Source organism: Pinus tabuliformis, chromosome 1_2, assembly GCF_031772625.1.
Source record: "Pinus tabuliformis cultivar Carrire ecotype Pingquan chromosome 1_2, CPIR1, whole genome shotgun sequence".
NCBI classification, from domain to species: domain Eukaryota; kingdom Viridiplantae; phylum Streptophyta; class Pinopsida; order Pinales; family Pinaceae; genus Pinus; species Pinus tabuliformis.
The window spans coordinates 328107396-328120674 of NC_142298.1; the positions used below are offsets into that span (position 1 = coordinate 328107396).

The 13279-nt window shown below is 40.0% G+C and overlaps 1 protein-coding gene across 2 annotated transcripts in view; it reads left to right on the top strand.

Moving 5' to 3' along the window:
• The window catches only part of LOC149205703 (uncharacterized), a 392500-nt gene that overhangs the window by 109662 nt on the left and 269559 nt on the right, over window positions 1-13279 (top strand). For both annotated transcript variants that reach the window (XM_089395141.1, XM_089395142.1), the window contains exon 11: window positions 10150-10219. In XM_089395141.1, the coding sequence (XP_089251267.1) occupies window positions 10150-10219 (70 nt within the window). The remainder of the gene's footprint in view (window positions 1-10149; window positions 10220-13279) is intronic.

Below are 13279 nucleotides of genomic sequence, written 5' to 3' on the forward strand. Positions count from 1 at the left end.
AGTCCATTGATGGACAGTTCACACGGTACCTCAGCTTCTACAGGTTCAGGTGCAGGCAGGAGGACAGCAGACAGACAGTCAGGAGTTCAGGCTACTGATGGTGATGAGGAGGAGGAGTTTCATTCTCCTATGGGAGAAGCATGCTCAGGGAAGAGAAAGCCCAAGTGGCTTCAGGACACCTTGAGAGATGCCACATCTGTTGCTGAACGGAAGAGGCCGGTCAGAGAGAGTAGACCACCTGAGAGGTTTTGTAGCTATATGGCGATGGTTACCAGCATCCTTGACTCTGAGCCTTCTAGCTATGAGGAGGCAGCTAGCCAGCAGGTCTGGAGAGAGGCCATGCAGGAGGAGTATTCTTCTATCATGAAGAATGATGTTTGGGAGGTGGTGCCGAGGCCTGAGGGCAAATCCGTGGTTACTTCCAGATGGCTTTACAAGGTAAAGCATGCTGCAGATGGCAGCATTGAAAAATTCAAAGCGAGGTTTGTGGCTAGAGGGTTCTCCTAGGTAGAGGGAGTTGATTATGAAGAGACCTTCGCTCCCGTGGCTCGATATACTTCGATCCGCTCCATTATATTGAGAGCAGCAGAGATGGGTTGGAAGATCCACCAGATGGATGTGAAGACCGCATTTCTCAATGGCTTTGTTAGCGCTTGAAATTTCACCTCAGGCTGAAAAAGGTAAACCTCAAGGCTACATCAAACCATTCAGCCTCGTAGCTAGCCCTACGGGGCAGGAGAAGGCTCTCTCCGGTCAATCTCGGGAGATTTTCAATGGGATGAGATGACCAACAAGGTAACAATGATATTAGGCTAGTAAACTGATTATAAAGGTTGATTTGGGGGTTTTTGGTGGCAAATTGAGGAACTGCAATTTAGGGTGTGGGGATTTGACACAGTTTCTGCAGGGGGGTCTTTGGGGCGAGGTAGGAGCCTGTATTGATGCCTTTAACTGAAATGAATGGTGAGGAATGAAAGATGAGGAGTTAAAGAGAGCAAACAATGACTTTGAATTCCCTTTAGACAGTAGAAAACATGGAAATTAAACAAATTTAAAAGCAGAGCATGGCTAGCATGAATTCATACTTTAACACTTCATTTGTTTAATGTGCAGCAGTAAAGAAAGGAAATGAATCACATAACAAAGCTTACAAGAACATTGAGAAACACACCATCAACACATGAGTCCACAAGAATCCCAAAGATGACTACAAAACCCTGGTCTTCCTTAGCCAAAAATTGCAGAAATACAGTGAAAATATACAATGATAGCTTCTCCCTCAAGAGTCCAACCTTCCAACCTCTGAAAATGATTAAGAAAATACATAATATAGGCAGGCCAACCTCTTCCCTTGCCTCTAGGGGTCGAGCTCACTATCCTAGGAGCTGTTTGAACCACTTCTAAACTAAGCACTAGAAAATAGGCAGTCAAAACAACTTGCCTCTATAAACTTGGAAACCAGTTCATACATTCAATTTTTACCCTTTACATGCAAGAATCTTCTAGAAGAGTTAAACAAGAGTAAAAATATCCAAAAAGTGTCACAATTACATCCAAGAGGACCACCATCCACCTCAAAAAGTCAAACTGGAGCCAAACTGCGTTTTCTGGGCTGAACTGGTCAAATCTGGCAAAGTTTCCTCAACGGGTCGCGCACATTTCCTCAACGGGTCGCGCACTTTGGAGCTCTGTTTGGAGGCCTTCCCGGTGTCAGAATTGGGTGCAGGATAGCTCGTTGGAAAGGTCTCTGAGTCTACTTTCCAACCCAACTGGAATTTTTGGATTTGGAGGTCATTTGCCCAGTCAAAAGTCAATTCTCCCAAGACTGCTTCTGCAACTCAAAAAAGGGGCAGAAAGTCAAATTTTGCCTGTATTTTGACCTTCTGGAGGCCCAAATCCCCATAAGAACTCAAGTCCATCCATAGGCATGTGTATCTTTGGATGAAAAATCTAGAAATGTTGAGTTTTCGCAAAACGGAGCTACGATGACAAAGGGTCTCACCGAGGGTGAGACCCGTTGAGAAGCCAAAACCTGTAAATTTCCAAAAAATGCCAAAATTACCCAAAATTCTCAAATTTTTTTGGGATTTGTGCTGTAGCTGATGCTAGTGAGTGCCATGATCTCTGAGGGATGCCTCTGCCAAGATACGGAGTGGATTGGTTTTCTTCCTCCGCTTAAGAGCCTCGGATAACCTCCTTTGGAACATTTTCATTTTGGCCTTGCATACATGCATTCTTGCCCAATAGTGATTCTTCATGTTTCTCAATAGCTTTTTCTCTTGGTTGGCCTTAGCCAACAGCTTCTCCAAGTGGGCATTCTCCTGAATGAGCAGTGACTCGATCAGCAGGCAATGGATCACCGGGCCTCCTACGGTTCAAGACTCGGTCGCTACGGATCCTCCATAGCTCATCAAGTGCCTTTTCCTCCTCCAATTGTTTGTTCCGCTGCTCCAGGTAAGTAATAGTCCATTGAGCACCCTCAAGTCTCCTCTGTAAAACATCATTTTCAGCCCTGAGATGCTGAATGATCTCCTTCGCCTCTTGGCTAGGAGAACTGACCTCAAGATCAATCACCGGATCCTCATGAATCATGGGCTCTTTGCCCCTTTGTAGTACCTGTGCTGGTGAATAAAGCGAGACCCCTTCCACCTGCTGTGGAGAAAATACTCGCCGAACTGCTGCAATTAAGGTCCTTTGGCCTCTCTGATAAGTGACAAGCGGAGGAGAGCTGACATGGCTAGCCCCGGGGATATCATGCTGCTGTGATGGTCTACCCTCCTTATGAACAATCTCATGATGTGGTGAAGGTGCTGTGCATGACATATACATCATCATCCAATTTCATTTGCAAGGATGTTATGGGAGGTAGGGTTTAGGGCTTGATTTTTTAATTTCTTAGGAATAGGGGTGGGTTTTAGGGCTCTTAACATTTTTGGTAGGAAAATTTAAATACAAATGATAGGGAATATGAAATAGGATATGGGAAAATGTAAGAACAATAGGGATGAAAAGGAATACCTTAAAACAGCACAACTAACCCTAACAACTTTGACAATTTCAAGCCAAAAGCACAATGGAGTCTGTACTTGCTTGCAAATGAAGGCTTTTAAAAATATTATCATGATCTTCTTACACTGTAGCAAGCAATAATTTTCATGATTTGAGGGCCTACCTTGCAAGCTTGAGCAATTTGTGGTTCCTTGGCAGCTCACTGGCAAATTTCTGTGAAGAAATCCCCAACGGGTCGCCCCTCCCAACGGGTCGCGCACGTTGCTTTTCTGAACTGCAGAAGAACTCTCAACGGGTCGCGCACATTTCAGGAGGGTTTTGGAGGCCTTCCCAGTGTCAGAATTAGGTGCAAGATAGCTCGTTGGAAAGGTCTTTGAGTCTACTTTCCAACCCAATTGGAATTTTTCAATTTGGAGTTGATTTGACCTGTCAAAAATCAAATCTCCCAAGACTGGTCAAAAAGTGCCAAATGAGGCTGCCTGAAGGAAGAGTGCTGTTGCAGTCAACTTTTGAATGTCTTTCTCAATCCCAAATTGAGCTCATGATAGCTCATTGGAAAGCTCTTTGTGTCTAGTTATCATTTTACCCATCAAGAAAATCATTTGGCCAACCAAGCTAGGAGAAAACTTGATTTTCCCAAGGTCACTTCAGAGGTGTCTTTGATTCTCCTGAGGCAACGATATTCTTGACATTTCTCTCAAACCATGACACCTGTGTAAAAAGTGAAGGAGGTTTTTCTTCCTTGGCATGTTGTGAGAAACAACCTCTCTCAGTTTTCCAAAATTCATCTTTGATTGCTCTGGAACATCATTTGAGTGCGACTTGTTCCGATGTGTGAAGCAAGGAATTTTGTCGAAATGGAGCGAGATGAAGGGGATAGGGGGCTTCTAAATTCTTGGGGAAATTTGTGGGAGTGGGGAGGGATGTTAGGAAGCAGGGGAAAGTGGAATCTCAGTGATTGAGCGAGGGGAAGGGGTCCAAAAGGGCAAAACACAGGCCCAACCTAGAAAATTGCCAAGTTGTAGCTAGAAACTAGGGTTTGTGGAAAAATGAGGAATTTGGCGGATCTAAGGGATGGAAAGCATCTGATAGGGGTATTTTAAGGATAGGGGAAGGTGTATGAACATTAGGATATGAGTTTTGCTGATTATTTAGCTGCCCAAGAGAAATTGCCTTCGAAACCCTAGGAGAGGGAAATGACCTTGCCTAGGCACAACTGAAGCATGAATAAGTTGTAAAAAGACTCATTAGACACTGACATGATAATGACAACCCTCTGAATGATGATAGGCTCAGCTGAATGATGACATGGACTGACATTTGGGCAAAGCCTAGACCTAATGCCTAGTGACCAAATTTTTCTTGAAGACTCACTGAAATGACAAAATTTGACTTTGACACTTCAAAATCACTTTGTAAGAGCACGTTTGATCACTGGAGGAAGGCTGGAAAGACTGACACTAACAGGCTTCATACAGGAGGAGGTGTACATTGAGCAGCCACAGGGCTTTGAGGTGCATGGGAAGGAGTCCCATGTGTGCAGACTGAAGAAGGCCCTTTATGGCCTGAAGCAAGCTCCCAGAGCTTGGTACTCCAGGATAGATACATATTTGCAGGGGATGGGTTTCACAAAGAGTGAGGCAGATCCGAACCTTTACTTTATTGTGATTGGTGAGGAGCCTCTCATTCTGGTGCTGTATGTGGATGACTTGATCATTACAGGTGCAAAAAGACTCATAGAGCACTGCAAGAGAGATCTTGCGACGGAGTTTGAGATGAAGGACATCGGCTTGATGCATTACTTTTTGGGTTTGGAGGTGTGGCAGGAGGAGGGGCATTTCTTCCTGGAGCAGGGGAAGTATATTGTGGACATCCTTAGCAGATTCCATATGGAGGATTGTAGACCCATGTCGACACCGATGATCATCAACTGGAAGAAGCTTCATGCTTCGGATTCCGAGTTGGTGGATCCCACATTGTATAGGCAGCTGATTGGTTCCTTGATGTATTTGGTCAACACTAGACCAGATATCTGTTTTGCAGTCAACACGATGAGTCAGTTTATGTGTGAGCCTAGGAAGGTTCATGGGTGGCTGCAAAACACATTTTGCGGTACTTGCAGGGGACAGTGGATTATGGTCTGGACTACAGGCAGGGAGATGGAGTGAGATTGGCAGGATACACTGATTTTGATTGGGCAGGTTGTGCTTCTGATAGGAAGAGCACTTCAGGGTGCTGTTTTGGGTTGGGTTCAGCAGTAGTGTCATGGTTCAGCCGGAAGCAGCAGTCAGTAGCACTGAGTTCAGCGGAAGCAGAGTATATGGCAGCCAGTCTAGCTAGTTGTGAGGCTATCTGGCTTCGCAAGATGTTGTTTGGCTTATTTGGTCAGCCGTTGAGACCTTCAGTGATTTACTGTGATAATCAGAGTTGCATTAAACTCACGGAGAATCCAGAATTTCATGACAGGTCAAAGCATATCGGGATCAGATATCATTTCATCAGAGACTATGTTAAGAAGGGAGTTGTGAAGCTTGAGTATATTTCCACTGATGAGCAGGTTGCAGATATCCTTACCAAAGCCTTACCACGGGGCAAGCATGTCTACTTCAGAGACAAGATGGATGTGGTGAGGAACACCTTCCTCGGTAAGAGGGAGTGTTGAAATTTGGTACCGGAGGACAGGTGGTTCCCTTAGGCTTTGATCTTTGGCCGAGGGAAAAGTGTCCAAAAGAATTTAATTTTTCTCCTAAAGTGACTTTATAATTTTATAAAGTTAAAAATTTAAAAGTGACTTTAAGTGATAAAGTTACTAAGTCTAATTTTAAAGTGACTTTTATAAAGTCAATGAAAAATTAGAAAGGAAAAGTGACTTTGGAAATAAATGACTAAGTGGGTCTTTATTAAAGTGGGGTGAATTAAAAAATAAAAAAGTGAGATTTAAATGAGCATTTAATCTCAGCCATTGATCTAAATCTATTTCAGCCATTGGATTTAGAATCACCCAAAAGTCACTTGGATCACCCAAAAGTCATTTGGAGTTATATTAAGGGAGGAAAATGAGGAAAAGATCACATTCGATTCAATTATTTCATGAGTAGATTGGGAGAAGGAGAGCAAGAGAGCAAGAGAGATTTCTGAGCAGGGAGGAGAAGGAGACAACAACTTGGCACACATTCCAAGGCAGCAGTTGAGCAGATTTGTACAGCTGATTCAGCACACAGTGAAAGGCAGATTTTGGCACGATTTTTGAGGAGAGGTTTGCACAAAAATCGAGGAGCAGTTTGCTGGTTTTTTTGCACGCAAAACGAGGGCCATACAACAACATTTAATGCTGAAAGTGGGCACGAAAATCGAGGAGACCGTACAACATTTATTGCTGTCCTGTTTGCTGTAATTTCCAGTTTGCTGTGAAGCATGGGAAAAGAGATAAGTTGTAAATTTGCTTGCTGATTTTTTGCTGAAAATTTCTCACTGTAAAAGACAATTTTCAGAAATAAAGAAGAGCTCTCAAACTGGTTTTCCCCAAGAGTTGTAGGGGGTTTTTCCAGGGTCACATTGACAAAAAATCTCAGTGTTTAAATGTGTTTTAATGACTGTTTATTACTGCTGATTTTTATTTCTGCAATTTCCAGCATTCTGTAAAATTTTCAGAATTTGTGTTTTCAGCAAATTTATTTTTTTCAGCTTGTTAAATGTATGGTTATAGGAAAGGGCATTTAACTATATGGGAGAAATAAGGAGAAACTGAAAACCGGGGTGGGAAAACAGAAATTTCTACAATATTATTCATATTGATTAATATAACAAAATTGGGTTATTGTACAAAATTGTGTAAAAAGTTGTCTATATTTTGTGCACTAGTCGATTTACTGCTGTTTATATTCCGTTGTGCAAAGTAGCTTCATTGTGATTCTTGGTTTGGTAGCGTCAGAGATTTAAGACTCTATCCTAGATGCCAAGTTTGTGGAAAAACAACAAATAACACGTAAAATAGTAATTATATGAAAGAGGCCTATACTTGTTAATGTAATACGACTGTTACATAGGTTCATGTTGACCGACAAATGGAGGTACAATACCTAGTACTTGTGATGATATGCTATCGAAAAGAGGGGGCCTCTTTATACTCTAATAGGTTCCCCATTCAATTGTTGGAGGCAATCGGCCACCAACTGATTATGACCTCATTAAGGCAACTAACTATGTTAAAGCTGTGCATGCTTTAATTGCAATGTTAGTTACCAATATGACAAAAAGGTACTGACTGACAAAATATAACAAGTGAGAAAACAAGATACATTGCTGTAAAATCTGGGTTAACAATGATAGCAAAGGAAGCTATATGTATTTTGCTGATGAGTCCTTGACTCTTTAGCACTAACAAAATTGAAATATCAGCTCAATGCTTTAGAGTCTTAAGGAGTCAAGGACAGCTTTGATATAGTTGTCTATTGTTTGTAATGTAGTTTTGTTGGATCTGACATAACACAAGCCCATCAAGATCTAAAGCCTTGTGGTAACGGTTGGCACTCACTTATCCATATGATCAAATTTAGTATGTAAACATTTGTGACTGATTTGTTGAGCTCAAATTTTTAACATAGAGGACTTTCTAGAATATAACGCAATTTGACTTTGCAGTGTTTCAAAAATCTCCAATATCTTCTGATCTTTCCATTTTTTTCCTGAGTTTTTCAGGTTGCCAATTTTTTCTGGGGTTTTCAGGTCCAAATTTTTACATACTTATATTTTCCAATCTTTTCTCCGATATTTCCAATAAATTTCTTTCCAGGGCCTTGATATATTCTGTGATATGATATTTGCAACATTGCATTGGAATAGTTAGGTTCTGTGTCTTGTTCTGTATTTCTTATTCTTCTTCTTGCTATGCCTAATAGACGTTAGCTATTAAATTAAACATCAAGAGTTTGAACAGTACAATCTTTCAGTTGTTCATATTGAATACAATAATTCCACGTGAAGTTGTGAACATTAGGTCGATATTTATGTTTTTCTTTCTCAAGGAAAACCTTGCAGGATCATCCTAACACCCCCGTTTCCGCAGAATATATGGATGGGGGGTGGCTCCTCGACAACAAATAACACGTAAATAGTAATTATATGAAAGATGCATATACTTGTTAATGTAGTACAACTGTTACATAGGTTCATGTTGACCAACAAATGGAGGTACAATACCTAGTACTGGGGCCTCTTTATACTCTAAAAGGTTGCCCATTCAATTGTTGGAGGGAATTGCCCACCAACTGATTATGACCCCATTAAGGCAATTAAATATGTTAAAGCTGTGCATGCTTTAATTGCAATGTTAGTTACCAATAAGACGAAAGGTACTGACTGACAAAATATAACAAGTGAGAACACAAGATACATTGCTATAAAATCTGGATTAACAACGATAGCAAAGGAAGCTATATGTATTTTGCTGATGAGTCCTTGATATTTCCAATAAATTTCTTTTCAGGGCCTTGATATATTCTGTGATATGATATTTGCAACATTGCATTGGAATAGTTAGGTTCTGTGTTTCTTATTCTTCTTCTTGCTATGCCTAATAGACGTTAGCTATTAAATTAAACATCAAGAGTTTGAACAGTACAATCTTTCAGTTGTTCATATTGAATACAATAATTCCACATGAAGTTGTGAACATTAGGCCGACATTTATGTTTTTCTTTCTCAAGGAAAACCTTGCAGGATCATCCTAACACCCCCGTTTCCGCAGAATATATGGATGGGGGGTGGTTCCTAGACACCAGGGTTGTGGAAAAACAACAAATAACACGTAAAATAGTAATTATATGAAAGAGACATATACTTGTTAATGTAGTTACATAGGTTAATGTTGACCAACAAATGAAGGTACAATACCTTGTACTTGTGATGATATGCTATTGAAAAGAGGGGGCCTCTTTATACTCTAAAAGGTTGCCCATTGAATTGTTGGAGGCAATCACCCACCAACTGATTATGACCCCATTAAGGCAACTAACTATGTTAAAGCTGTGCATGCTTTAATTGCAATGTTAGTTACCAATAAGACAGAAGGTACTGACTGCAAAAATATAACAAGTGAGAACTCAAGATACATTGCTATAAAATCTGGGTTAACAACGATAGCAAAGGAAGCTATATGTATTTTGCTGATGAGTCAAGGACAGCTTTGATACAGTTGTCTATTGTTTGTAATGCAGTTTTGTTGGAATTGACATAACACAAGCCCATCAAGATCTAAAGCTTGTGTTAACGATTTGGCACTCACTTATCCATATGATCAAATTTAGCATATAAACGTTTGTGACTGATTTGTTGAGCTCAAGTTTTTAACATAGAGGACTTTCTAGAATATAACACAATTTGACTTTGCAGTGTTTCAAAAATCTCCAATATCTTCTGATCTTTCCACTTTTTCCCTGAGTTTTTCAGGTTGCCAATTTTTTCTGGGGTTTTCAGGTCCAAATTTTTGCATACTTATATTTTCCAATCTTTTCTCCGATATTTCCAATAAATTTCTTTCCAGGGCCTTGATATATTCTGTGATATGATATTTGCAACATTGCATTGGAATAGTTAGGTTCTGTGTCTTGTTCTGTATTTCTTATTCTTCTTCTTGCTATGCCTAATAGACATTAGCTATTAAATTAAACATCAAGAGTTTGAACAGTACAATCCTTCAGTTGTTCATATTGAATACAATAATTCCATGTGAAGTTGTGAACATTAGGCCGAAATTTATGTTTTTCTTTCTCAAGGAAAACCTTGCAGGATCATCCTAACACCCCCGTTTCCACAGAATATATGGATGGGGGGTGGCTCAACTGCAAGCCACAATATTGACTGATAACACTGAGGCTCTTGACTAGATTTGAACCTGTGGACTATGGCCTCCCCATTGGCATCATGCCTTGGGTGGATGATTCAACTGATTGAGCTAACCCTTTGGGCTAGGCCAACATGTGTGTTTTTGACATGATGATTATATTTTCCTTTTCCAAGTAGGTTCTACATTGTTCTGTTTTTCTTTTACACTGTATACATTTGTCAGTAAAGTTCTAAATCATCAGGATCTTGAATTCTTTGATATAAAGTTCCAAAGTTATGTTTTCTTTTGATTTCCAGGCAACGAGGGAGCACAAATGTAGTAGCAGGGATGATTAAAACACTCGCACAAGTGGTCACTAATGTACAGGTAGAGCTTTATACTGCTGTCCGGCAGTTTATGGGACATTTTTTTATATTATCAAAATTACTAATCATAAATTCATAATACACTATCCAGGCAAACCTAGATAGGCAAATATGGAAAATATTGTCATCATTTTCCATGTATATTTAAAAAAATTCAAATGGTTTTATTGGAGGAAGTCTTTCTTTTGACATTTTTCTAATCCAATGTCAAAGAAATATATATGAAAAGGCATGGCCCATGAGAGATTGAGTTGCATTTGTTTTGCAAATTATCCCACAAAAATTTCCTCATTCACCCCACAGTGGCACTCAACCACACAGCTGCCATTAGTTTATTGTTATGCTAGTTGCCTATAGATGTTACTGGTGCTACAGATTCCATTGCTCCTACACACTCACTGTCCTGTAAACACCATGCCTTTGCCTGTGCATACCCAGCTGACCCTGCATGTGCAGATGTGCCAGCCTGAAATACTGATCCACTATAGCAATGTTCGCTGCATTCATTTTTGTGAATATTGAATCTCAATTTTCCCTTCCCTCTCAGATAAACACTTGCTTTAAGCGAAGAATAATATATGTTAAAAAGCAAATCCTTCAAATTACTTGAGTTCAGAGATTGCAGATTGAAGAAGTTCAAGTTTGCACCATTCTCCATCATATATTTTGAGGAATTTTGTGGCATAGTATAATTTTGTTATAAGGTTATAGTATAACCTTATAGCAATATAATATATATGTTATATATTATATATAAAGGTATATTATCATGTAATATTACATATGAGGTTAAACTTTTATATTAAAAATCACTGTGGGAGTGGATAACAATGAACTCCCACAGAAGCCTTTCTGAGTAGGAAAGCAACTCAAACTCGCATCTAAATCCAAGGTTGGACTGGTTTGTGCTTTGGAGGAAGTGGATGATTCTTTATCTATGGTGGAACAGGCACCTTTGGAGACAGTGTAAGCTGCAATGCTTCCAACTATGATTGCAATGTACAGCCTGAGATATTAAGGCACGAAGGCCAAGTTGTTAATTGCATTAGTGAAATCACTAGAATATCTAACATTTGGAGCATTATATAATGACTATTTAATGAGGGATGTTTATATTTTCAAAATTCTTCATATATTACCTCAGGGAACAAATAAGTACATCAGGATTGAATGTTGTTACTACGTGTAGACAACATGGGTACCAGGGAAATCCTGATCTACAAAAGCTAAAAAGGCCAGCAATGGAACCTGGACCCCTACAGGGAGGGAATGAACATCACAATGGAATGCACTAAGATTAACTCTCAAGAGTAGAGCCAATGCTTGCTTAAAGCTTCTTACATCTCTTAAAGGAGTGAGGAACCTCAATTAAAGTAACTTCACTATATGTTATCACAAAATGCTATTTACAACAAAACAGACTGAATGCCAAAGCAATTTGTTGCTGTCATAGTCCATTCACGTGCCCCCAGGAGAGGCCCATTCCATGGAATTGGAGGTACATAGAAGGCATGATACTCAGCTGGAAACCATGGCCAAAAGAATTTGTTAGTCTGACATCTCCAAGAAACTTGTTGAATTATATCGTCCTTACTACACAATTTAGATACCAAATTAGTAATGCCAACTTTTCTCAACCTACTCATGACAACCAGTACTTGTTGAACTGGTTTCCACGCCCAAACTTTATTTTTAAGTGGGGCATGAGCCTTCCAAATGGCATGACACTTCTGTAGCTAGCGTTCAACCAGATCTTCAAACCTCATCTTTATTTAGGTGGGTACATAGATCAAAGGAGTTGTTAACCAACTCATAAAGATCCTTTGTCGCATATATATAAAGGCTTCCCATTGTTCCATCCCCAATCAAACCAGACAAGGCCTTCCCCCATGTATCTACGTTTTGGATAAACAACTTTATGGAATCATAGGGCAAAGAACTTCTAAACCAAACTTGTTAGCACTACAAAGCTTTTTGAGTGTGGTTCAGAGTCCATGTGTGTCGTTGCTAAGTTTATGGATCCCCTAAGTCCTTCCAAAAAAATGATCCTTACCTTGGCAACCTTTTACTTACATAGTTGGGTGAGAGTCCCATTTTCCCCCTTGAAGATTAGAATGTTCATATTGGCTGGGATGCTAGATCCCAAACATCACAAGGTCCCTCAAATTGCCAATAGAGAAGTTCAGAGATTGTTTACCAAGGTGCCCATGCCCTCTTGAGTGCAATGAAACTTTAGATCACAAATGCCTTTGCGTTATTGATATTATCACAGATTTGAAAAGGACCTTTAATCTCTGTAATATGCTGAGCCAATTGAATTTGGTGATGCATTAAGAGTTGCCAAAGGGGGCATCCTGTCCATTCCCTGTATCACCCATTTTCTGACACAGTCCACTCTTTGGGCTTTTACTTTAGGAAGGCACAAAACCCCTTGATCCCAGGGTAAACCCATGTCGCAAGCCGCATGAGGGAGGCCCTGTCTCCAGGGATTTATACATAAATTGAGAAAGAAAGATTCATGTGGAGCAATACAAATGTCCTAATGCTAAAATTCTTTTCGACATTTATAATTCACCCCATAAGTGGCAAGTTAGAATGGACGAAGCAAGAGTCTTCTCTTCAAATTTGCCCACAATCCACCTCCATTGATATTGAAGAGAAACCTATATGTCAAAAAGGATGCCTAGCTGCAGCTATATGGGGGCTCTTATTGTGCAATAAGGAAAACCTCCATTTTCTCCCTACTAACAACTGCCCCATGTAGTTTGCAAAGTTACCAATTATAACATTGTGCCCTCCATAGAATGTTAAGTGAGCTTAGGTGAGAGAGTTGAGTCATCTACATGGTGTGCATTACGGAGTTGGTTACCATTTGGTTAGTAGATACCTATGTTTTCACCCTTGCATTCATACTTCTTCCAATAAGTAACCAAGAGCATACCAAGAGCATCATATCACATAGAGATATGATGCCAATGGGAACCCTTGCTTGTTGGAAATGTAGAATACGATAGACTCCGAGAACACACCATTTATACTAACTCCTAACATTCAAGGTTGG